This window comes from Antechinus flavipes, chromosome 5 (assembly GCF_016432865.1).
Source record: "Antechinus flavipes isolate AdamAnt ecotype Samford, QLD, Australia chromosome 5, AdamAnt_v2, whole genome shotgun sequence".
Lineage (NCBI taxonomy): Eukaryota > Metazoa > Chordata > Mammalia > Dasyuromorphia > Dasyuridae > Antechinus > Antechinus flavipes.
Genome location: NC_067402.1, coordinates 37140468 through 37167733, shown reverse-complemented (window position 1 = coordinate 37167733; position 27266 = coordinate 37140468). Strand labels below are relative to the sequence as shown.

The 27266-nt window shown below is 38.2% G+C and overlaps 1 protein-coding gene across 2 annotated transcripts in view; it reads right to left on the bottom strand.

The window, feature by feature from the left end:
* Nucleotides 1–27266, bottom strand: part of ATP2C1 (ATPase secretory pathway Ca2+ transporting 1) — a 145572-nt gene that overhangs the window by 48646 nt on the left and 69660 nt on the right. For both annotated transcript variants that reach the window (XM_051962717.1, XM_051962718.1), the window contains 4 exons: nucleotides 27143–27232; nucleotides 25854–25889; nucleotides 19654–19715; nucleotides 19108–19216 (listed from right to left, as the gene is read on the bottom strand). In XM_051962717.1, the coding sequence (XP_051818677.1) occupies nucleotides 19108–19216; nucleotides 19654–19715; nucleotides 25854–25889; nucleotides 27143–27232 (297 nt within the window). The remainder of the gene's footprint in view (nucleotides 1–19107; nucleotides 19217–19653; nucleotides 19716–25853; nucleotides 25890–27142; nucleotides 27233–27266) is intronic.

Below are 27266 nucleotides of genomic sequence, written 5' to 3'. Positions count from 1 at the left end.
ATTTCCAGTACTACAATGTAAGCTGCTATAAATATTGTAAGAAATGGAATTTTTAATCATAGTCATGATGTGGGAAAGATTCCTTTCTAAGTTCCCATCCCCTCCTAGTTAATGTAATTACCCTTTAACTCACAAATCCTGGTCCCTTTGTATTCCAATAGAAGATCCAGATCTGTCCCAGCCCCACCCAGATCTGAGCCAACTTTGGGGCTACATCCAAAAGCCTTCAAGCTCAATCTCCCATTATAAAAGGGACCCTCTGGGATTTCCTCTTTGCAGAGGTCCCAAACATGCTAGCCATGTGAGGACTCTCTTTCCACTGGACCCTCTGTCTAGTGTCCTCCTTATCTCTACCTTACTTCCAAATCCAATAATAAACCTCTTTTATCAATCTAGCTCTCGGGACAATAAATGCCTTTATTGGGGATTCGCGCCGCAACTAGACCTCATTCAAGGGAGTTGCAGGGGGGACTCTGTTTGATTCCCTGTACCCCAAACCTGCCACTAGACCTCAACTAAACCCTAATTTCATTTAGGTACCCCAAATCTAGACCTCAACAGTGTTTTGCTGCCACAGGTGTTCTTGAGAAAAGGAAAATACCCCAGGGAATATGTTTAATTTAGCCTCTTGTACAAGGAAGGATTGGGAGAATGGAAACATGATCAACTAGAACTACTCTAGTGACTTTTTGCTTGAATTTGATATTACTCACCTTATAAAGAAAAAGGATTATAACCTGGAAAATATTCTGACCAGTCAGGATTGTGAAAGGAGAAATAAGGCTAACTAACCAAATCTCATAAAAGGCTTGACCTGGTCTCTGTAGTTGTGTTCCCATTCTACAGAACTGGGGTACATTCCTTCTTGCAAAAAAGTAAAATAAAATCTTTCCTGCATTCATCAGTAAATCAATGAAATTGGTAAGATATTTTGTTTCTAACAATATTTTACAACATACCTAAAAATATACCAGAAAATCTCCCTGAGAAACCTGTTCTTTCTCCCAGAGAAAACCATCATTATTATATTTTAAAGAAGAAAAAGACTAGCCTATGTTATATCACTATGTGCTTGTATTTTATGTAATTGCAAGAATCATTGGATTTTTTGAGATGAAAAATTGTTGATGAGACTATTGCAGTACTTAAATTTTCATGTTGATTCATGTTATTTGTTATATTACTACTAGCCTGTGTTATATTGCTATGTGCTTATGTAAATTATGTGTAATGCTTCCCATATTGATGGATTTATGTATTCCATGTATATCTGTTTCAAGTTCTGGTCCATATTGATGGATTTATGTGTACCTGTTTCAAGTGAGCCCCTTCAGAAACCCCCTAATCTGATTTGACTTCCCATTTCCTTTGGTGTTTTCATCTCCCTTCCTGAGGTGTCAGGGAAGGCGTGATCACTTTTTTGGGGGGTCCTCACCTCCTTGAGAAGTCAGAGAGGTCATGACCACCCTATGTTCCAAAACAAAAGAAAGGGGAGATGTTGGAATCTTTACAAACTGCTAACTCATTAGAGTTGATAGATTATTGATCTGATCTTACAAGAAGATGTTTTGGGCCAGAACCTGAAACAAGGTACTAAGTAGAACCAATCGATACAATGCTTGTGTTTACACCTTTACTCATTGGAGTTCACAAGTATGGGAGATTCACAAAGTTAACTGTGTAACTTTGTGAATTCACACCTCCTTTGAAGCTCTTAGGGCCAGAGAGCACTACAGGAGAAAACCCATAATCCCTTTCTCTCGTATCCCACAATTCCCCTCTCTCATATAAAACAGACAGAGGCTCTCGGGGAGAGTTGAGCTGAAGACTGAGAAGCCTGTCTCAGAGGCACAACCAGATTCATCTTCATCTCACACTACTGTGGTGGCTGGGCTCCTGCACTTCCCCCACTGAGACCAAGCTGGTCTGAAAGACTCTCCAGAAAGCTAGCCGAGGCCCAAGTGAAGGAGACAAGAGATTCATTCCATCTTTGTGCTGGCTGGAGGCTGAAGAAAGCAAAGGCAGAGGCTGAAGGACAAAACCTTTGGATTTGGAGACATTCGGAGGGAGCTCTTGGAACCAAGCAGAGATATAGGCCTCTAAGCTAACTGGACTATATTAGAGACAATAAAAGATCTGAACTTTTATCACCTGGCTGAGTTTTGGGTGATTATTTACTCTTAACTGAAACTAAGGCTGCCTCCAGAAAACCTCCCTGAGAAACCTGCTCTCTCTCCCAGAGAGAACCTTTATATTCCTTTAAAGAAGAAAAAGAACTCCAACATTTTTAAAGAAGAAAAAGAACTCCAACATTTTGGCACCCAACGTGGGGCTCAGCTAGCTTTCTGGCGAGTCTTTCAGACCAGCTTGGTCTCAGTGGGGGAAGTGCAGGAGCCCAGCCACCACAGTGGTGTGAGATGAAGATTAACACAGTTAACTTTGTGAATCTCCCATACTTGTGAACTCCAATGAGTAAAGGTGTAAACACAAGCATTGTATCGATTGGTTCTACTTAGTACCTTGTTTCAGGTTCTCGCCCAAAACATCTTCTTGTAAGATCAGATCAATAATCTATCAACTCCAATGAGTTAGCAGTTTGTAAAGATTCCAACACAGGTTCTTTTCATTTTTCCCTTGCTCACCTTAGAAAACAGACCTAATAATGATAACTATTTTTTAAGCAGTTACAGATATAGTTAGTCTATATAAAGATCTAGATTATCTGCAAGATAAATTGCAAGGACATATTTAACATATATAGGATTGCTTGCCATCTAGGGGAGGGGGAAAAATCGGAACAGAAGCGAGTGCAAGGGATAATGTTGTAAAAAAAAAATTACCCTAACATGGGTTCTGTCAATAAAAAGTTATTATAAAATAAAATAAAATTTAAAAAAAAGATAAATTGCAAGGAATATCAAATACTTTTGTCTTTAAGCAACAAAAGATAAATGTTTCTTAGAAGAAAATCAGAGCTACAAAATCAATCTCACATTTTAAAAGGAAATGAGGAGAAAAAATGTTTTTGGTTAGTTGTGGACAAGAAGCAACATGTTTCTTTGCTTTTGATTTATCAGGACAGCAGCAATTTCTCAAGTGTAAGAGTAACTGGGGTTCAAAGTTGGGTTGTCTTCAGTAATGATTTATTACATTATCCATGACAGCTAGAACAAGAAAGAAAAGGGAGCTCTAGGACCCTTATCTTTTTCTATTATAGTTATGTTACATTTCTGAGGCAAACATGAGAAATCATCTGGCATTTTTCATCAGAGGCATTTTCATCTAAATGGGACCATGCAATCAATTACACATAATTTATCTACTTGGCTTTGAAAGATCTTAATACAAGCTTATATGGATTGCTCTTGCATGATCATGCTGAAAAGTGTGATAAAGTGGCAAGGCCTTAGAAGCCCTAAGCTAGCCCGCCTTGGGAGAGCCACAAACAGTGCTGGTCAATAGCAGTCTGCACCTGGAAACCATCATTTTAGCCTATCAACCTAATCTTAGTTTCTTTTCCCCACAAAGCTATTTCCTTGATTTTGACTCTGATAGATTCCCCTGGAATTTGCCCGCTCCACAAAGTAATTCTTGTCCTTGCCTTTTTTCGAACTTTAGCCTGCTATCAAGCAGCAAAATAAATCTTTGCCCCTTAACTTGGAGACAAAATGAGTGTGCGAATTCACCAAACCCATGACACCAACCAGGGGGACCCTAATCTTATGGGGATATCTTTCTCCTCAACAATACTAGTTAGAAGAAGCATATGTGTGCTTGCCGGAGACAGAGACAGACTGAGAGACAGAGAGTGTGTGTGAGTGAGTTATGAATAAGGGCTAGGGCTGGCAGGGTGTTCTAGAATAAGGCATAAGGTAAGCAAAAAAGAAAAGAGAAAGCAGATCACTAAAGCATTTTGCAAAATGCCCAGAGACATAAGCAGCTCGTCTCTGACAGCAGCTCTTTACATTTATCAGATCTTTTCTCAATGCCAGCTCCACTCACCAGGGGGCTGTGGGTATTTCTACTGGAATCCTTTTTCTATGCTACTTTATATAATCTCTTTTCTAGATGTTCATGAACTTCAGAATAAAATGACTTCTAAAAGCACAACCAAAAAAGCCCATATGTGCTTTTACTTATGTAAAAATGTCATTCTCTTCAGCCAATTTCTTGCCCCTAGGTAAATGTCTTAAAGATGAAATGATTACACCAGGGAATTGTCACAGCAGTTCAAATGCCTTTGCAATAATTTAGGAAAACAAAAGTTTCCATCTGTGACTTTTCACTAAACACCCATAATAGTAGAAAAGGAGACAAAATAAACATTTGATTTTGGTTTCTGCTTTCATTTGCATTCAAAGGTAAAACAAAACTCCTTTCCTATCAATGAGCTACAAAACTAATGTGCAGAATCCTGGGTCCCCACCCCCAAAGAGGGAATTTTACCCCTTTCTCCTAGAGAATTTAGCTGGGATGGGAGTGAGGTCTTGGCACCCAGCCCAGTCTTTCAGGAAGCCCCCAGGCCCTGCCTCACCCATAAGCACTCTTGGGGTTGGTTGTCTTTCATTCTCTAAGAGACATCAGGGAGGAGATGCCATGATAAGCAAGTGAATGACCTGGAGTAGAGGAGGACAGGACAAAGTCACTTGCCTCACTTTCCTGTCTGGAGCCATTGGAGGTCCAGTGGCCAGACAGATTTCAGGATGACTGGAGACGGCCCCAGATGCAACATGAGACCTTGGTTCTTTTTAAGCTCAGGTCTTCAACATTTCTCAGTGTTAAGGGACAAATATCTTACCAAAAACTCCATTGACTCACTGATGAAAGCAGGAAATATTTCTTTTACATTTTTGCAAGAATGGGTGAGTAGATACACTTTGGGGACTCCATGGGCAGCATTTTATTTCCTACCCTCAAGCACAAGTCCCTCCCCTGATTCCCCATTAATTGGATATTACAAGGTTAACATGTCATGAATCTCCACCCCTCATTACTTAACCAGTCCCTGCCTCAAAGGAGCTTCCATTTTAGAAGGGGGAAGGTAACCCAGGAGAGCTAAAGGCCAAGAACAAAAGATTCTTTCCAAATTTCAGACCACCACCCCTGATTACAAGTCAGTCCTTGGCTCTTGATTATTCTTTGATGTCCTAGTAGATTTTAATTTTCTAATTTGTTTCATTTCTCCAATTTAATTTTCATAACTGTGGAAAACAAATGTCCATCCATTCCTCACAATTTGTCCTTTTTCTTTTTTAATAATTTGGTCTCTGCATCCTTTTCAAACACCTCAGACTGGCTAATTTTTACACTCCAAACCTGCACAGTTCTTCTTACACAGAATGGATAATTAATCCCAAATTCTCTGCTAATTCTTCTGACAGAGCTGTACTGGGAATGAAACTACTTTCAATTGTAGCACATATTCTTCCTCTTCCTGCCAATAAATTTTCTAGAGTCATTCTATTTTCCCATGCAGTTCTGCTGTTATTCCCTTCACTGCTTCACTTGTGTAATTTATCCAATAATATTTACTCACCAGAGTAGGAATGATGCAAATCTAGAACTAGATTTCTAGCCTTTAATTCATCAGTTACTATCCTTTGTTTAATTCTTCCTGATTCAGTCTTACTTTCTTCATCGAATGCCAAGTAAAAGAACAGCCAACTGGGTCAGTGCACAGATGCCCACTCAGTTCCCAAACAAAGCAGGTTTGAGAGCACTGTCTCCACAATACCACCCAAGGCTTGCTCGGGGTATGCTCCTCCTTGAGAAATTGCCAGGGCTCCCCTCAGTTACATGCCAGACTCAGGTACATGCGATTACAATCTCTAGATTTTGGAACCTTTCACCCTGCCATGAGAGAAAAGTTGACTGATGTCCAGAGGTAAGAGCCCAGTAAAAAGCATTGCAGTTCTCCTCAGGAATGTTATTTTGGGAACAGGAAGAATTCACTCTCGTGTTCTTCCATACCCAAAGGAACTGGTACTATCTGGGCATGGGGCAACCATGACACAGACACAGAAACTGCTTTTTTTTTTTTTTGTTCAGACTCTTTACAGAGTACTTTACCAATTCTACCCAAGTAATGGTATCTATCACTTGTTCTTAAACCCTTAACTTAATTTCCAATCTTCCTAAAAAATCTACACCTATTACCAAATTATTCTTTGAAGTGCATTTTCTAATTGTTCTGCCCTTGTAGCAAACCAAACATTATTCCAAATTGGACAGTCAGTTCCATAAATCCTCTTTTTCTATTATCAGGACACAAACACTTATTGTACCTATTTATCTACAGCCAATCAAGCCTCTATAATTCTATAATTTGACAAGTATCAAACTGAATTGTTTGTGGGGTACCATTCCCAATATTAACCCAAATCTTAACCCAATGTCCCCATCCTAAGCCCCAAATATTATTGCAGCAGGGGAACAGCATTAATCCTACATCCTCCCCCCTTCACAGCACTGATGGACTCCTTACAGAGAACCACTCAGACACTGGGTAGACACTGGGCAGAACTGCCAACCAGTTCCAGTTCTTTCCCAAACAAATGGGACCCAAAGTCTTTGGGGGTATAGGGAAATGATCTCATCTTCTGAAATTACTTCCTGCTGAAAATAAGCGTTGAGCTAGGTCATCCTACAGAGTCCCATTTGAAGAAGTTTGAACTGACTGAAGATCCAGAGGATTGAGTCAGACCCCTGAGGATGGTCAATATAACTTTCTAGTGCTGGCTTTTGAAGATGAATTACTCAAAGCCTAGAGGAAAATAAACCTAAGAGAACTAGAGAGAGTAACTACAAAGAGCAGAGCCCTTATTCTTGGAAGGTGTGGTTACATCTTCCCTGAAGTTTCTGCAAATAGTAAGGCATCTTCTCTTTTTTAGAGACTACATTATACCCCAAAAGCAATTTTCAGAAAGGGGGAGTCTCATCAGAATAATATTAGTATTTCCAACATCCTTCATTAACAGGTCTCACTTTCCTATCAAAACCAGCATTGTAATAGAGATTAATGCAGACTTCTGCATGAGGCATGTGTGTAAAGCCTCTACCATCATCATTATTTTTATTTTTTTAAAGATATTCCAACCTCCTCTTTTGCCTGTTGTAGGATAGACTGGGAAAGGACAATAATGATTGGCCAGTAGCTTTTCAATATAAATTATTCAAAAATATTTTCAATATAAATAATTCAAAATTATTCAAAAACACTACATACACTATAAAAACAAATGTAACAATCTTAAATAAGTGACTTTCTCACTGATGTAACAAATATTCCATAAGTTACATCCCTGTAAGAATAACCTGAGTACACTAAAATCCTCTTCTCTAAACCACCCAAAAGATATTTCAGTTTCAGTTTCAATAATCAATGAAGACTCGGGTTCCACAGACAGTTGTTTTGCATTTACATGAGGTATCAATTGTTTTTACATTTACATAAAGTCCTTAAAAGACTTTATTTCATACAGACACATCCATCTAGCAACAGCGAGATAACCAGATGGCAGCAAGATACTACATACTTGAACTGTGCTTATCATTTCAATTGACCACTTACTGTAATTATAGAAATTTGCTATGAATAAAAAGCAGGAAAATGATTGTAATAGCATCAAAACTGATCCTTCAGAGCCTCAGCCTGAGGGCATATAAATCAGAGTTGACATCCAATCATATAGTAACAATTCCACCTTATAGCTCTCAAATAGAGGGTTAATGACTTAATAATTCACCAGATAACCATTCCCAAATTCAAGACTCAAAACTCTAAGTTATAATCCCAAAAGATTTCATCACAATAGCAAGTTTCACTGACGAGGTTTCCTCACCTGCAAAGCCCAGCCAAAATTAGATACGCAGGACTGTCAGATTGAAATTCTACTTCAAAAAAACACATTTGCTATCATATTCATTAAACAATGAGGCCATGAGGCAGTTAATAAATAATTTGGAAAGGGTTTTGAAATAATCACTTTCAGAGAATTTGTAGTTAACCAGAAATCTAACAAACTTCTCTTAGAAGTTACTTGCTTTGCTAAGTGGCAGAACCTTTGATACAGGATCACAAATGACTTTGCCTTAAAACAACCACAGATTCAAAAAATAAAACCAAATATTCAGTTATTAACACCATGTAAACATAAGCTACTATTTTAAACAATAGAAGCAATTAAGAGGGGGGAGATTTGAGCTCCAGTGAGTCAGTCTTGTTTTCTCCCTTCTCAGGAGCAATCACATCCAGTGAGGGAAGGATGAATTTAATTATTAATTGCTATTAATTGCTTTTGCAAATCAATCTTTCTTGAGCCTTGTTTTTAAAAACACTTAAAAAAAACTTTAATATTCATAATACAGCTACTATTCTAAATAACTTTGGATCAAATTTCATAAAATTTATAAATGTCCAGCAGAACTGACAAAATTTTAAAGCATAGCTCATAATTTTTACAAATTACCCAACATACATTTTAGAAAACAATATATTTCATCTAATTAGAAGAAACAAACGTGATCTCTTTTGGTAAGTTACTGGAGAACTTTGTTTAAAATCCTAATTTTTTATAGATTAACTTAAAATCAAATTAAATACAGATTTAAACTTCTAGTAGCAATACTACAATATCAGTGCACACATATTTCTAAAATCTTATTCCCAAATGTATCAACTGAAATCAATTCTATCATATACCATTTAAGTTTAAACACAGTATTTTAGATCACATTTTTGAGAGAAAACTTCTCTTCCCCCTAAAAAACTCCATTCTTCTAGACTGCCCCAAATCTTTCAAATGACAGTAAACTATTTGAAACCTGAGATTGAAGCCCCTGGGAGCAAAAGGGCTATGGCTCCTATCTCAGGATTCTGGGGTGTTGGGAAACATAGGGACCCATCTAGAGAGAAACTGAGGCTAACTCCAGAGCATAGAGTTTTGGGGGAGCCTACATTCTTTGGAGAGGCTAAACTGAACATAAGTCTACACACAGCAACCCTGGTCATTTTCAGTCCCCTCTAGGGAAAAAACTTTAAAGCTTAAGAAAAATCAGATTACTGTGCATTAGGATACACAAAATAAGCACTTTTAAATCCTAAAATGGTCACTTCTTTTATTCTGCAATTCAACTGACTGAGAGAAACATAGAAGACAAAACAGATTCACACACAAACAAAAATTTGCCTTTAAATTCCTTTTCTTTCTGTCTAGTAGTTGTTTCCTCCCTACATCTTAGAGAAGAATCTCTTCTCTTTCAGGGCCCCATTTCTTTACTTCTCCCCTAGAGTTTCTTTTAGATTCATCCCTTGTGCAGATTCTTCCTGCACTCCAGCTTGGAGATTTCCACACTCCATTGATCCCAGATCACTAATATTAATTCAACTCTAGATTTCCTGACATCCCCTCTCTTCCAGGACTATATGTGAAGTATGTATCTCAGGAGTTCTCACTCCTTGGTGCCATTAAATTCCCCATCTTACCAACCTGTCTGACACCTCAGACCTTGTAACATGGCCCCAGGCACCAAAGGCAATACTAGATTGTTAAGGCTGGTCTATGCACAGTTTACCTGACTGCTACAGAACCTACTCCAGTTCCTTAACTGTTTCCTGGATTCATCAGTAACCTTACTTTGTGGTCCTGGGATCTCCTGGACTGTCTATTGGGGAGAGGGGAGGGTCCCAGAATAGAGCCATGAGGCTATTGAAATCAATAGGGCATAGCTGCTTGTGCTTCGACAGGGCCACCCCAAACTCCTAATATCTGGATCCCAGATGAGCCCCCATTTGTAAGAAACGAAATATCTTACTAAGAACTCCATTGACTCACTGATGAATGCAGGTAAGATTTCTTTTACATTCTTTTTTTTTTTTTTTTGGCTGAGACAACTGGGGTTAAATGACTTGCCCAGGGTCACACAGCTAGGAAGTGTTAAATATCTGAGGCCAAATTTGAACTCAGGTCCTATCTAGCTGCCCCTTCTTTTACATTCTTGCAAAAATGGGTGCCTGAGTGAATAAACACACCTCCACCGCAGCATTTTATTTCCTACTCTGAAGCACAAGTCCCTCCCCTGATTCCACATTAATGGGATGTTACAGGGGTTACACCATAAATCTCCACCTCTCATTACACAGCCAGTCCCTGCTCCCAAGGAGCTTCCATTCTAGAAGGGAGAAGGGTAACAGAGGAGGGCTAAAGGCAAAAAATAAAAGATTCTTTTTAAATCTCAAACCATCACTCTTTATCATTCCCTGCACCCAAGAAGCTCACATTCTGTAAGGGGGAAGATAAACTTCATTCTTGATTATTCTTTGTTGTCCTTGTGGGTTTTAGTTTTCTAACTTAGGTTTCATTTCTTCAATTTAATTTTCATAACTTTGGAAAACAAATGTCCATCTACATTATTAATCAGAGAAATGCAAATTAAGGCAACTCTGAGATACCACTACACACCTGTCAGATTGGCTAGTGACAGGGAAAGTTAATGATGAATGTTGGAGGGGATGTGGGAAAACAGGGACACTGATACATTGTTGGTGGAATTGTGAACACATCCAGCCATTCTGGAGAGCAATTTGGAACTATGCTCAAAAGGTTATCAAACTGTGCATCCCCTTTGATCCAGCACTGTTTCTACTAGGCTTATACTCCAAAGAGATACTAAAGAAGGGAAAGGGACCTGTACGTGCCAAAATGTTTGTGACAGCCCTGTTTGTAGTGGCTAGAAGCTGGAAAATGAATGGATGCCCATCAATTGGAGAATGGTTGAGTAAATTGTGGTATATGAACGTTATGGAATATTATTGTTCTGTAAGGAATGACCAGCGGGATGAATACAGAGAGGACTGGCGAGACTTACATGAACTGATGCTAAGTGAAATGAGCAGAACCAGGAGATCATTATATACCTCAACAACGATACTATATGAGGATGTATTCTGATGGAAGTGGATCTCTTCGATAAAGAGAGCTAATTCAGTTTCAATTGATCAAAGATGGACAGAAGCAGCTACACCCAAAGAAAGAACACTGGGAAATGAATATAAACTGCTTGCATTTTTGTTTTTCTTCCCGGGTCATTTTTACCTTTTGAATCCAATTCTCCCTGTGCAACAAGAAAACTGTTCAGTTCTGCACACATATATTGTATCCAGGATATACTGTAACCTATTCAACATGTAAAGGACTGCTTGCCATCTGGGGGAGGGGGAGGAGGGAGGGAGGGAAAAAATCGGAACAGAAGTGAATGCAAGGGATAATGATGTAAAAATTTACCCTGGCATGGGTTCTATCAATAAAAAGTTATTTTAAAAAAATGTCCATCTATTTCTCACATCAGTCTGACTAATGCAATAGCCCATTCAGTGATTAAGGCTAGTTAAGAAATGAACCAGAGAATGGCCTCTGTTCCCTTCTCCAATCACCATCAATCTATTCTCCCTGGAGCCTTTCAACCCCCAAATAGAAGCTCCTTAAGGGCAAAAGCTGTTTTTGCTTTCATACTGATATTCTTGACATTTATCCCAGTGATAAGGTACAGTTTCTAGGGGAAATATAGCAGTGATCCTGAGATCTTAGAAAGCTTTTGTTCTAATAATCTGTTTGTCAATGATTCTAAAGTCTTCGGGTCTTGGGATAGTCCTACAAACATTGCTGACTGTCAGACAGATAATCTGATTAGTGATAACTACATTCCTGAGACAAGAGTGAACAGGTGAACAGAACACTCCTCAAACCTACTTGTAAGCCATAAAATTATCAAATAAATTACACAAAGCTCTGGTCTCTCTGTGTCCTATAAATTTATCTTCTTTCTCCTCATTCTTTGTTAAATCCTTTTGGAATTTAGCCTGCTTCAATTGGCATAGGAAATACAGTAAACTTGGCCCCTTGGCTTAGAGATGGGTTCAAGCCTGCAAATTCTTTTTTTTTTTTTTTTAACATGTTAAGGAATGATAACCAATTTTTAAAATTAAAGCTTTTTATTTTCAAAACACCAGCATAATTTTCAATATTCACCCTTGCAAAACTTTTGTGTTCCAAATTTTTCTCTCTCTCTTCCCCTACTCCTCCTAGACATCAAGTAATCCAATATAGGTTAAACATTTGTAATTCTTCTATAGACATTTCCACAATTATCATGCAGCACAAGGAAAATCAGATCAAAAAAGGGAAAAAATGAGAAAGAAAGCAAAAGGCAAGCAAACAAAATAACAAAAGTGAAAATACTATGTTGTGATCCACACTCAGTTCCCCAGTTCCCTCCCTAGAAGCAGATGGCTCTCCTCATCACAAGATCATTAGAACTGGCCTGAATCACCTCGCTGTTGAAAAGAGCCATGTCCATCAGAACTGATCATCATATAGTCTCGTAGTTGCTATGTATAATGATCTCCTGGTCCTGCTCATTTCACTCAGCATCAGTTCATGTAAGTCTCTCCAGGCGTCTCTGAAATCATTCTGCTGGTCATTTCTTACAGAACAATAATATTCCATAACATTCATATATCACAACTTATTCAGCCATTCTCCAACTGATGGGCATTCACTCAGTTTCCAGTTCCTTACCACTACACAAAGGGCTACCACAAACATTTCTGCACACGTGGGTCCCTTTCCCTCCTTTATGATCCCTTTGGGATACAGACCTAGTAGTAACACTGCTGGATCAAAGGGTATGCACAGTTTGTAGCTCTTTGGAAATAGTTCCAAATTGCTCTCCAGAATGGTTGGAGCTATTCACAGTTCCACCAACAATGTATCATTGTCCCAGTTTTCCCACATCCCCTCCAACATTCATCATTATCTTTTCCTCTCATTTTAGACAATCTGAAATGTGTGTAATGGTACCTCAGAATTGTCTTAATTTGCATTTCTCTGATCAATAATGATTTGGAACATCATTTCATATAATTAGAAATGACTTCAATTTCTTCATCTGAAAATTATCTGTTCATATCCTTTAACATCAACATTTATCAATTGGAAAATGGCTTAAGTCATCATAAATCTGAGTCAATTCTCTATATATTTTAGAAATTAACAGACCCCTTGAATGTAAAAATTTTCCCCAATTTATTGCTTCCCTTCTAATCTTGTCTGAATTGGTTTTGTTTGTACAAAACCTTTTTAATTTAATATAATCAAAATTATCCATTTCTGCAAATTCTTTTGAGATACTTCATGACAACAGTCTGTGACCCCAACCTTTTGGGTTCCCTTTTTGAATCTCAACATCAGTGCTTGGCAGATAGTAAGGGCTATTTTTAAGGGCATTTTCATTCATTCATTCATTCACATAGAATACACACTAAAGAGACCTATTAATCCATTTATAAAAATCCAAAAGAGTTCCTTTTGCCTCAAAGGCAGATGACACAGTCTAGGTGTTGTAATGGGAGGAGAGATTACCTCCTGCAATTTCCCCAAACATGCTTACCTAGAGGTCCCCTCTCTCAGTGTTCCCAAAGCCTGCACTGCTGCCCAAAATGAACTTTTTTAGTGAAGGAGAAAAGCCTTCTCCTTCACACACACAGCTCCCTGCAACCCTACATTCAGTCATGGCCAGCCAACAGCCCCTTCAGAGCTGGCACCTGGGCAAGGTGCTACATGCATTTTAGTAGAAAAGGCTCATCTGAGGAACATCAGGGAGAAGACAAGTGAACATGAACAAGCTTTTCTTCTATTTTTAAAACTGCAATGAAGATCAAAGCTCTTGAATTACCTCAACTTACTCAGAGGTTACCCTTTCAGAAACCAAAAGATTCAATGGTTCTCAAATGATTGTCTCCCCTTAAAGCCAGATTAGAGACAAAAGAGCCATTCTTACCCACAAATAAGCCTTTTAAAATGTGTTAAGTTCACTAGAATGAATAAAACTGAATTAAGGGTAACCATTTCCAATTCTTATAACCCACATAAACACTTCTACATACCTGTAATACATGTGAATACAATTCTATTTTTATCCTGCTTTGAATTACTTCTCTAGCTTCTCCAGCATGGTCTCCCCCAAAAGTCATCATGTGTTTACTTTCTATTTACTTAGAAGTATATTGGTTGCTTTCTGAGATAGACGTTCCATGGGGACAGGGATCAGTTCATTTTTTCTGCCTCACACATACAGTACTCTTAGTAAGTATTGGATATTTTGGCATAGACTTAATATTTGTTATTATCAATAGCAATAAAACTCTCTGTTTCTTTTACATATCAATATTTATCTAGTTATTCTCAACCACGGGGAATTTTTTTCCCAGATCTTTGTGGCTACAATGCTAAAATTATCTTTTATCAATGAGGTATTTTCCCCCTCTACTTTTGAAATTTTTCTCCTTTTTTTGAACACCTCTTGATGGGGGTACAGCTTCTAGGAGAAATATAGCATATATCCTGAGGCTTCCCAGATCTTAGAAGTGCTATTGTTCTAACAATCTGTCAATGATACTAAAGCCTCCTGGCTTTACAAATACTATAGTATAGTCCTATAAACTTTGCTGACTGACAGATAACAATGTGTTGGTCAGTAATAACAGCATTTCTGAGACAAATGTTGAGGTGCATACCAGACTACTCTTCTGTTCTACCTCTGGGTCATGAAAATAGAATATCAGCAATATGAAGAACTAGATCTCTCTGTCTTATCACTCCTGGTTCTTTCCTAAATCCTTTTGGAACTTAACCCACTTCAATTGGCGTTACAATTATAATAAACTTTTCCTCTTGATTGAAAATGGGTCCAAGGCTGAAAATTCTTCTGAGACACCTCACGACACCAGTCTGTGAATCCAATCTTTTAGAGTCTCTCTTTTGAACCTCAAAACTCTATAGACTTTCAAAAAAGGGGGCATCACAATGTCAAAAAGGACAATTTTTTACAATCTCATATATCCTGACATCTTGTTGGAAAAAAAAATTGCTAGCAGCAAAGGAAACTGACAAAAAGTACCATAACCAACTTCTGGGTTGTGCTAACCACTGGATTTTATGACTTTTATTTATTTTTGCTAATATGAATATGTCAGACTGAAGATTTTTTTAAGTGTTTACTATAAGGTTTCCTCTTGTATAAATTTTCTACCATCATGACCTTATTAACCTTATAAACTTGTACCAAGCTCTTTGTATATCCTGGAATCAAAATTTTCTCAGTCAGGTTTAAAGTAAATATTCCATCCCCACTCCTATCTACTTTTAATCTAACTTTATTATTTTTTATTTGTTTTATTTCTATATAATCAAATCTGCCAGCCCTGTCTATGACAATTTCTTTACAAGTGAAGCAATTCTCTTGTTCAGCTACGAAAAGTTAGGTTTTTCCCCTCATATTGTCTTTTAAATAAATGGTTGTCTCAAATAGTTTAAATGACCTTTCAGTCGGTTACAGAGTAATGTCATTAGGATATAATGATGTCCTCACATAGCCACACTACTTTGTGGAAAAATAATTTAAGCCATTCCTACTTTAGGGAAATTACTGTATAAAAAAAGATCAATTGATAAATAGTATTCAAAATTCATATAAGAAGTTAATGAGATCTAAAAGAACATCTAACCAAAGGTTCTTAACTCAGGGTCTGCAAACTTCTTCCTTAAAAATATTTTGATAATTCATTAATTTATTTTCCATGCAGAAAGATGTTATGAAAACTATTAGAAGCCTGTTAAAATACCTCTTTAAAAAAGGCATTGGCTTTTTTCTGCGATTTCATATCTTTCAATTTGCCAGTTAAAGTCCAACAGTCTTTATTTAGAATTTAAAATAATATTTAAAATTTACATTAGGCCAAAAATCTTTCTTGAACTTTCATCACAGGATCTCTTTGCACACTCTTTTAATTCCTTAGAACCTCAACCACTGCAAAAGCTTTTGCTTCTGTGGGTTATATCTATTGATATTTACTGTATTAGAACTTAAAATATCTTAGTATTAAGAAAACTGTTTTGACCTTGCAGACTCTCTGAAAAAGATTTCAGGAACACCAAAGGGTAAACACTTTGAAAACCACTCTAGAGGAACAAGGCCCACATTAATTAATAAATCTTCAGCAACTTCCTGCTGTAACATGATGCCAATTTAGCTTGCCAAGTCTCAGTCTGGTATATTTTAGTCCTATACTGGGATTTTAAGAGCTAATGGAGGATGTCAAGTTAACTCTTATCAAAGTGGTAATGTCTACATCCATGCAACAGAAATACATATTTAGCGACGTTGGGATCCTCTGAAAGTTAAGCAATATGGCCAAACGATCATGTTAAACTAAAATTTCTAAATTTGCCTTCTAAACTGCACTCAATTCTAATGTTGTTAATTATGAAGAACAAATTGCCAGTAAGATGGAGTAAAGGGCACCTTCCCTAGCCTTGCTATTTGGCACAGCCAAGTTATCCAACATTCACAAGCAATACCACTGGCATAGCTGACCTATGACAGAACCTCAGGCTGGACAGGGAAGTCCAACCCACATATAAAAGAAGTTCTCTTCTATGCCCAATGCACCAAGTTGTCCATGCAGCCTTGGCTGAAGGACTTCCGCTAAAGGGATCACTCTGCTAAAGGACAGCTAGAATCTCCAGCAAGTTTTCATTCCACTATGCCCAAGTCAGCCTTGCTCCACCTTCCCCCACTGCTCCAAGCTCTGCTCCAGGACCCAAAAAGAACAAACAGGGGTCAGTTCAGTCGCCTAGGATTGCCCTGTGCCACCCCCCCCCCACACACACACACACACTGTGTCTCCATTGCTTGATCCTCACGGAGCCTTCCCTAATCCAGCTGCCTTCCTGGGGACCCATTTCCCCGGTCCCTGGGTCACTTGCAGTAGCAGCCCAAACCACATGCTGCAAAATCTGACGTGCACCAAGCCCTTCTTAAGAAGAAAAGCTGGATCAATGGACAGCCATGTCCCCCTTCCGCTCCTAATGAGCATGCCCACTTGTTGGGGATCTGCTGCCCTGTAGCCTTAGAGTCCCCGCCCTTTTCACTTGGGAAGTGGGTATGACTTTGCCTTTATCCCCTTCATTTCTTCACGTTCTATACGGCACAACTTACCAGCCTATTACAGTCCTTAGGGAAGCTGACTATAATCCAACACTCCCTGTCCCACCATGGAAGCCGGAGGCCTTCAGGAAGGCACAGCTTATATAACACAGGAACGCCGTGCCTCAATTTCTTACTCAGAAAGACCCAAGTTTAATTCCTGCCACTGATACTAGCCATGTGATTCTGAGATGTCATTGCTCTTCTGCCTGTCTCAGGTTTCTCATCGGTAAAAAAAAAGGATAATAATAGCACCCTTCCCCCAAGATTTCTATGAGGACCAAAGAAGATAACTTATATAATGCGCTTCATGCACCTTGAAGGAACAATTATTATTGTTATTCAAACTCTATGATATCTTCAGCAAGATGATAATTTTTTGATATCATTTCTCTATAAAGCTATTTGGCGAGCAGGATAAAGACCTTCAGTATAAATAGTACAGTCATCCAACAAGCACAAAAATCTTTGCAAAGGGAACACTTTTTATAACAGAGAGGGCTAAGGCACTGTGCAAATCTCAGAGAACAGAGTTATCACACTTGTGTAAAAAAGAAAAGAAATAGGAATATCCTCAACAAGGACTCTCCATTAACTAAGCCCAATATTTAAAATAAAATTTAAAACTACAAACCCAAATTGACAATTCCCCAGCTCTGGAACATCTTTCAATCCTTGCTAACTGTATCATACTTCTGATTAACGTTTTAACATAGAAAACAACTTTGTTTTTTCTAACCAAGCAAAAAACCTGAATGGCAAGAATCAATTAGCATTCTAATTTCCAAAGAGTTCCTGGCACAAAAAGTGAAGTATTGTTTACAAAAAAAAGGATCAAGTTATGTGGGAATAAAATGGAAGGGAATTGGGGGGGGGGGGGGGGGAGGGAGGGAAGAGAAGTATTAGACTCTGAATCACAGAATATATCCATGTTTAAATAGAAACATTAACATCTGAGGCATCTAAAAAGTCTTAGTGTGGTTTTTAGCTGATGGACAATTGGCATTATAGGCAGAGAGCTGGTCCTGGAGTCAAGAGGACTCAAAAACATACTGAATAAGTGACTTATACTGTCAAGGAAATTCTCTGAACTCTCAGCACTCCAGGAAACTCTCTAAGATCTTTTTGCTGCTTTGTTGTTCAGTCATTTTTCAGTCATGTGATCCTATTTGGGGGTTTCTTGGCAAAAACACTGGAAGTAGTTTGCCATTTATTTCTTCTCCAGGTCATATTACAGGTAAATAAACTGAGATAAATAGGGTAAAGTGACCTCCTCAGGGTCACATAGCTGTTAAGTGTCTGAGGCTGGATTTGAACTCCTGATTCCAAACTTTGTGTATCATGGCACCCCCAGCAATCCTTCAAGACCTTAAGTTGCAAACAGTTGTGATCTGCATTGATGGATGAAGGAACTATCAACACTAATATGTATTGCATATCTCTTGAATTGAAGACTCAACCTCTTCCCCATCTCAAAAAAAATTTTTTTAAACTTAAAAGATATATTCCAAAATTAAATATAATTTTGTTAACTCTACTTAATTTTTAGGGCCTTTTTATGTGGACATTATCATTTTATCAGGAAGAAAAGAGTAAATGGAAGGAAACCAGCCCATATGTACAGGACAAGAAAAGAAAAGGGATAAAATTAAATAAATCCTAAAAAACATTAGCATAAGAAAAAATAATTCAAGATTGGTAGGTACATGCTATCAGATTTATTTAGATAATAATTATCTTATTTAGATCCATCAAACTAAAAGCAAAATAGTCAATATCATGGCTAAAGACAACGAATTCACTTGCAAAAAGATGCTATTTGTTTCAAGATTAAACTCCTTTCTTACTAAAAGTTGAAAAGCTCTTTCCTAGACTTCCCCAGTCCACCTGCATATATTCTATTAAATTCTATAGGACTCCCCCTCAAGCTATTTAAATGCTTCCTAACTGCCACTCCTAACCTGAAGATCAAGCATTAACACTTATTGCCATAAGTATCTCTCTTTTCACTTCTGGTCCTTTCACAAGACTTCGTCCCCTTCCACATAAGGTTGCCATACATACCTCAAACAAACGTAGGTCAGCAGGAACTCTGTCTCCCACAGACAGACAAACTGTATCTCCTGGAACCAGATCCCGTGCAAGTGTATGTTCCAACCTCCCTTCTCGCACACTAGAATTAAAAATACCATTAGCAACAGAGAGGGCACTGCTCATTTTAAAGGAAATCTTCTCAGCAAGTCAAAGCTAAAATCATTATGATCATTACTATCATTAAGATGGTTCATATGACAGGAAATAATTTTAAGAAATGGAGTATCCAAAATATGCAATTTAAAAAGTGAGAATTAGAAAAACTTAAAAGTCTTCTATGACAGAAACTATACTTGGGGCATAACAATATTTAAAGACTCTCTAAATTAAGCTAAAACAATTAAGTCAATATTAAGTACATGTTTCAAAAAGTTCACATAACCTTTCCCATTTAGTTGAATCAATACCTTTTATATTATTAGATAAAGATAGATCCATGATGAATTCATTCTAAAACAGTAATTCTCGACCTCCATTTTAAAAATGAGAAACTTTCATGTCAGAAACAAATCTTACCAATGACATTCCGGTGGTACAAGTTTACTCAATTCCTCAAGAGATTTTTCAGAACGATATTCCTGATAAAATGAGAAATACAAATCAAAGAATTAAAGATAGATTCATCTTAACACAAACTCCAAGCCTTTCTTTTCTCATCTGAAAAATACCATCTAATCATTAGGACATTGTAGGGGCCAAAAAATGCAACAGATACATCCAAACTACAAAACAGATAAGTGCAATATAAATGTAAACTAATAGTAGATCATGTCATGTAAAAAACAAAGCAAAACAAGCAAAGTAATCACCAACAGTCAACTAGAAAGGCTTTCATCTCTATCACTAAATTGGAAATCTCTCTCAATTCCACATACTCCTTTCACTGAAGGCATATATTTCCTCAAAAAAGGGGTGTGTAAATTATAGTTAGTTTTAATAATTTTATTGTCACTTAATTTAACAAAACTGTAAAGATGAGTTTGATGGAGACTTGATTCAAATAATATTCAGATTAAGGTTTAATGGAGATAGCCGAAATAAGTGGCTGGCACAGTATCATCTTTATAAAGATCTGGAGACACTACAAATTTAATTTTACTCACAAGATCACAAAAAAGAACATAAGCTCACTAAATGAGAACAAGCCTCTGACTGTTTTCCCCTAGTTTTTCATACAACTAAACTGAGGACAGGAGAATGCTCGGACTCTCAGAGGGAACAGAGCTTCCTTTCACTTCAGTGATGGAGAGGGTGTCAAAGCTGCCCCCAGCTGCTCTACCAGCCCATCCAGGCTACCTGTCCATGAACTTATAGGTCACATATCCCACCTGGCCACTTATAATGCTGCTCCATGTGCTCATACACTAAGTCAGTCAGAGAGTCACTCTACCAGGCAGGTTTCTGCCTGACTTCAGGCCATATGGAAAGATAATTCAGAGAGAAACCTAAATCAACTGTTAGCATACAGGGAGTGTCTAAGGCAGGTGAGGATGAGTGAGGTCGATAGCCTCACGTAAATATGCCAAGTAAACAGGACCCAAGGTCTCACATCTTGACCCCCAAAGGCTAGCAGACACAAATGCCCATGGACCAGAGCCCAGGGTGGGACACAATCATGTTCCTCTTTTCAGATCTTCCCATACCTAAATGAAGTCCACACTTCTACACTAATATCTCTATTTGTAGCTATTTATAAAGGTTGAACAAGAACAAACGCTGTGTCATTCTCTAAGCCCAACAGAGCGTATAAAGAGCTCTCATAGAGAGACAACAGGAACCACCATAATTTTACAACCTTTTGACAAACATTAAAGGACATCCCATCCCCCATCACCTTGTGGTCCAATGCCAGAAAGTTCTCAACCACAAGGGAATCAGAAATCTAGTAAACTATAAAAGGGCACAGGACAAGCAGGGTCTAACCTACTATCCTGACAACTTCTTGTCCATGGATAAGGAGACCCTGCAATCCAACCTAAACCATCACCCCATCCCTGCAATTTTGTCTAGAAAGACTTTTTTCACAGCTGGAGAAGTCCAACCTCACCTCCTTTTGTCTCCTGTCTTTCAACAGGGAAGCTCTCCTTCCAATCACAAGCACTCCCAGCTACAAGACAAGACCTCCCCCCGAATCCCTGCTTTTCTCTCTTGCGTGTCCTCTGGGGTTCTCTATAAGAGATGGCTGAGAGGACGGGATCTCAGCCCAGCTTCTGGTGAGCCCCAAGGAAGAGGAGAGATATAGCACGAGAGGATTCAGCAACTCTCCAGGGAGATTGGAACACACCTGCCCTCCCCCCTTCCCTGCACCACAGTCCTGGGAACTACAGGATGGACCTTGAGACATCATGTCCTGGGGTGCTGACATCAGGAACTCTGGCTCTTTGGAACACAAAGTCATGAGCAGCCCCCTGAAGTGCTCCCATTCCCATCTCATCCCGTTCACCTTGTCACTATTCCTCTTTCCAGGGCTCACCAGACATCTCTTCCTTTGGGAACAAGCATTAAGTCAGTGTTACAATTATTGTCAATACTCCCCTAAATGTATTACCTGATCTATCAGGTCCTAAAGAATAGGGACTATCTCATTTGCATTTTTAAAAATTTGCCCTCCCTCCAATAAGCAGGACACTACTCATATACTATGCATTAAATAAATGCTTTTTATTCTGTCAGTTAGCCAATCTGAAATAGCAATGGGCTCTCTGATGGAAATCAAAAAAAGGTCAATGAAGATATACAAAAGCACTTCCTCACATACCATCACCACCATTTATGGGAAGTACCAGAATCTACCACCAGGCTCAGACATAGTTGAATACAATCTTTCTAAAGCTTTCAGATTCCATACTAAACACAAATTAATAATGATCTAGCATAAAATAGTACAAGTCAAAATCAATTTCAAAGTTAAAGCTCTTAAGCAAAAAAGGCTCTTTCACAAATGAGATTTATTAAGGAAAAGTCAAAGATCCAAAAATAAATATTATTCCAATATTTATACAGAACTTTATTATAAAATCCTAATTTTAATGTCAACCAAATCTGACCATGGGAAATTTTAAAATGTAGTTATAATAATTTATTTGATATGTTCTATACATTAACAGACTACAACCCTTTTGACTAGATCGTTTTCATGGATATACAATGTGCTACAGATATACAACACGTATATATAACGAGGGATTACTGAGGACATCCTTATAAACAAACATTACTAGAAATATGGCATGATCAGTCTAAAAGCTGAAAGATAGAGTGCTCTATGTAAAGGGCAGCAAGGGCAGTTAGGCCAGACCAGAGATGTCAAACTCAAAGAGAAGGGGTTATGAGGGACTAAATCACCATGGTGGCAAGATGAATGGGATGGGGTGGGAATGGGCACATTCCAGGCCTGCTCATGACTTTGTGTTCCAAAGAGGCAGAGTTCCCAATGCCAGGAGATTACACTTTCCAGGACATGATGCCTGAAGGTCCATCCTATGGTTCCCCCTGTGATAGAGGGAAGGGGTCAGGCAGTGTTATGGGCCCACAAGTTTCCACATAGAATGAATTTGGAAAACAGGTGAGAAGCAATTTGTGAAGGGTTCAAAAAGTCTCTATTTGATCCTAGAGACAATAAGAGTTTCTTGAATAGAGAAATGATGTGGTAAGATCTTTGCCTAAGTAAAATAAATACATTGGTAGCCATGTGGAGGACTGATTACAATGGGAGCATCTGGGAATCAAAGGCTACTTCAAAGGTATGAAGTTGCAAGGCTGGCAGGATGGTTGGAGTGTACTCAGAAGACATGGACGTCTGGGGCAAGTGAAAGCCGAATTCTGTTCCCGACATGTTTAGTCTGAAATCCCTAAAGATCAACTGGTTTAAAATGTCTGGTGATGAAAGAACAAATGAATAGTTCTGAGAGTCATTTATAGATGCAACAGGTAATGAGGCACCACAATAGATACGGAGAGACGAGGGAGCAGAACAAAGCCTCGAGGTGGGACATGGGGTGAGTGACCATCCATAAGCCGGGAAGCCAGGCAGAAGAATGGCTAGGAGAGCAGTCAGCAGTGTTGGGTGCAGCAGGGAGGTCCTAAGAGGAGAGGACTGAAGAGAGATCCTGTGCATCTGGACATCCAAAGACCACTGGTCACTGGGAGAGAGCAGTTCCCACCAGTAAGGCCGGAGCCACCCCGCAGAGACGAGAGAAAGGAAGCAAAGCTCACGGCTTCTTTCTTCTCAGTAAAGGAGATAGAGACATTCTCAGTTAAAAAGTGAAGGCATAAGAGCGAGAGCAGCTACCCTGCTGGGTGAGGGACAGCCAGAGACCCCAGCCCAGAGCACGCCTCCTCCAGCTTTGCTCACCAGCCAAATAGGGGCAGAGGTGCATGGTGAGGGTGGGGCTGGCAAGGAGGGACAGTTGTGGAAGTGAACAGCCAGACTGAGAAGAACCATAACAGTCAATATTCTGAAAGCACTTTACAGTCTACAAGGTTATCCCAAAAGTCTCCAGTGGTATGAGGCCATTAAGGGACACCCTTTATCATCTCAGTCATTCCTTACAACTCTGGGGCAAAGCTGTTAATATGCCCATTTAAATAGAAGTATCCAAAATGAAATCCAAACACAGATCTCATTGCAAGCGTCCCACCTCCAAGGAAGCAAACACAGTTCAGAAGGAGGGTCCGTGACAGTACTGAGGGATGGAGGAAGCAGAGCTCACAGTGAGGGTAAGGACAAGACTCAGAGGAATTAAGCAAAAGAGGAAGAGGAGTGTTTTGTTCTTGACAGTGGAATACACGGGAGCTGAAGGAAAGATCTTAGTTTTGGTCAATTCTATGTCTGGCTGAGATGGAGAAGGGAGTTCCTGGTTGTGAAGAGATTTAACAATTAGAAAGTAAGGGGGTCTCAGGGAAGATTAACAGGAATGTCAAAGCCCCTAGAAGTATAGAAGGGCAATGCACTTTAATAGAATAAGCTTCAAAGAAGTTGTTCCAAAGGAGCTTTTTAAGAGTCTATTTCTATCAAAAGGAGTAAACTGACATCCTTATCACATCTGCCTCAGAGATGAGGGAGCAAATCTGTCTGAGACTCCGAAGGGCTCACATAAATATGAAAGATAGTTTGAAATGCACAATTCAGAGCTTTGATTACTGTGGGCAGAAGACCTCCCTTTCTACATTTTTGCCTTTCATCACTGATGCTTCACTGCAATCCTAGCAGCTTTCAGTTGCTTTAACCTGTACCACTGGAGCTAAGCAACCTCTGAGCATGAAAAGTTATTAATGCAGCTCACAGGCACACTGGGTTCCAATGATCTGATTTTGATTGTTTTTTGTATCACAAAGGAGTAAAAACAGCATTGTAGGCCATGAAATTGATGAAAAGTTCTATAGAATATGAAATATTAATATGCCAAAATTTCAATCAACCAAAATAAAATTTAAGATCCACAGAATAGTATGAAATTGAGGCACAGATGAATAAGTTTGCAACCTCTTTAAGGTCCTAATCCAGTGATTCAATATTTGTGTATATGATGACATTCAGGTAAGAAAACAAATACCTCTCTCAATCACAGGTTCTGAGCCACTGTTCATCAATATTTAGATATTATCAAAGAAGAAGACATAAAGCAATATTCTTCCAAGCTAACATTTAAATAAAATTTAGTTTACATTTGTTTACACCTACACTCACCAACATAAATAGAAAATCCTAGCATTTTTATTTCTGCATTATTATACCAACTCAAAACATGGAGGTTGCTCTTCGAAAATTTCACTCTAAGCTTTTTTTTTTTTTTTTGTACCTACTTCAGTGGGAACTACTCTTTGATCAAATCAGAACATCCCACTGCTGGAGGAGAGAGAAAAACAGTTCCCCCAGGTGATCAGAAGCAGTTTAAGTTTTAAAAAAAGGAATTCAGTAAACAAGTGTACCATTCTACTAAATGGATTAGTCATTATCCTTTTAGTCACAGAAATCTATAGAATTTTCTCCAAAGGGTCTCTCCATAAATACCCACAAATTTCTACCCTCCCTACTGGCTTTTTCCAGCTGACTTAACTCTGCAGAAGATGAAAAGTAACAGAATTAATCAAGTTCTAATACATAATCAGATAAAGAAAAAGAATTTTAAAATATTCAGCTATATTTCTGGTCTTTTGCTACTTACTTAGTCTTGTTTTACATATTCTAAAAAGATATGTGGCTACTCTGATTGAGACAGTGATCCAAACAATTCCAAAAGACCCAAGATGAAAAAGTGCTATCCCTCTCCAGAAAGATAACTGATAAACTCTAAGTACAAACTGAAGTATAATTTTTTTTTTGTTTTTTTTTTTTCAAGGGGAGGGGGAAATTTGGCTAATATAGAAATATGTTTTGCATGATTTCACATACATAATTGGTATTATAATTTGCCTTCTCAGTGGATGGGAGGGAGAGTAGTGGAAGGAAGAGAGAGAATCTGGAACTCAAAATTTAAAAAGAAAAGAATGTTAAAATTAATTAAATTAACAAATAAGCTTTATTGCAATTATAAAAATAAGAAAAGTTAAATGTATTCAACCCATTTGCTAAACTATTCATTTCCTAAACTGTTTATCCCTCATTTTGCTAGCCTTCAAAGAATCACAGAATTAAGCATTTTTTCCCACATTATGCCACATTTATCAAAAGCTGATTAAAATTTCATTTTCATGCTAGCAAACAGGTTGCTTACCTGAACAAAGGCAACTGTAACAACGATAAGTATTGCCTAAAAAAACCAACATAAGAGCAGTTAAGCTTTTCAAAACGAAAGTTATCCTCAAAAATCAATATTTAATATCTCTTGACATTAATACACATATCTACACGCAGACAGCATTTCTAAATGTAATTTCCTTGGTGTAGAGAACTTTCAGGTGAGGAACTTGCTTCTTCTGAAGCAACTCGGCTCCATTTCTGCACCTCTGAGTCCGAGAGCTACCCAGGGCACTGAAGAGCTCAGAGATTTGCCAAGAGTCTTCCTGGCATTTGTAAAATAAATAAAAAGCTTTGTTTATGGACATGGTCATCTTGAGAATTAACTCTATGGGATGAGGTACTTCTGGCCCTATGGAAAATGAGGCGTGCTCTCTGTGACTAGGGAGCAGAACAGATACATTATATTTGTTGGCGAGGGAGTAGCATATGTGCCTCATCTGCTTGGCAAAGTCTGGCTGTCTCCGGAGCTGGGCAGCAAGTGCAACTCTAACAGGGAAGTCATTCAGACCAGTGCTACTTATATGTAGTCAATTGGACCCAATATGCACATTTGACAAAACAAATTAAGTAAGGCAAAATAACTTTCAAATAATTTGTAATTAGTTTTCTTAAGTCAACACTTTATCTAACCATATTTTTCATGTGAGATATATCCATTCCTTTTGCATCCTCGGTATCATAGGAATACTTTGATACTTTGGTCTTATTACTAGCTAAAACTTTGCATCTAATTTAAGGGGGAAGGACAAAAGAACAACTAAAAAGTCACTAATCACTTAAAAGTCAATGACTAGTGTCTATTAGAAAATCCACTAGAGCAAACAAGTTGGGTAGAAATAAAATAACTTGACCATTTGACATGCTATTGCTTTGAAAAATTGTATTTGTAACTCAGCACTAATCAAGCCTTTATCTCAGTCACACAAAATGAAGTCTACAATGGAGGTGAAGGATTAAAATTGGTTCATTTTTAAAGTGGAACAATAATCTGGTTTAAAAGATATACCTTTAAATCTGTGACTCATGATACTAAAAATTTGGCATAGAGAAAACTAGAGATTTTACACTAAAAAATATCCTGAACTCTTAAATAGGCTGTTGCTATGATGAATAAGAGAATTTGTACACTAATTTTCTTAAACTATGGAACAAAGTCAAGCAAGAAAAGTGTCATTTTTTAAAGAATTCAAGCATAATCAAAATTAAGAGCTAAAAATCTGCTTAAGCACAGGTTCCCATTCTAAAAACCCTTCTCATTCTTACCACAGTGATACTGACGGCATCATCAAACTGGTGCATTAACACGCTGATGACTGCAGATGCCAGGAGCAGCATTATAAGGGGGTTTTTAAACTGAAATTAAAAGTAAAACAATTAACACCTGAGC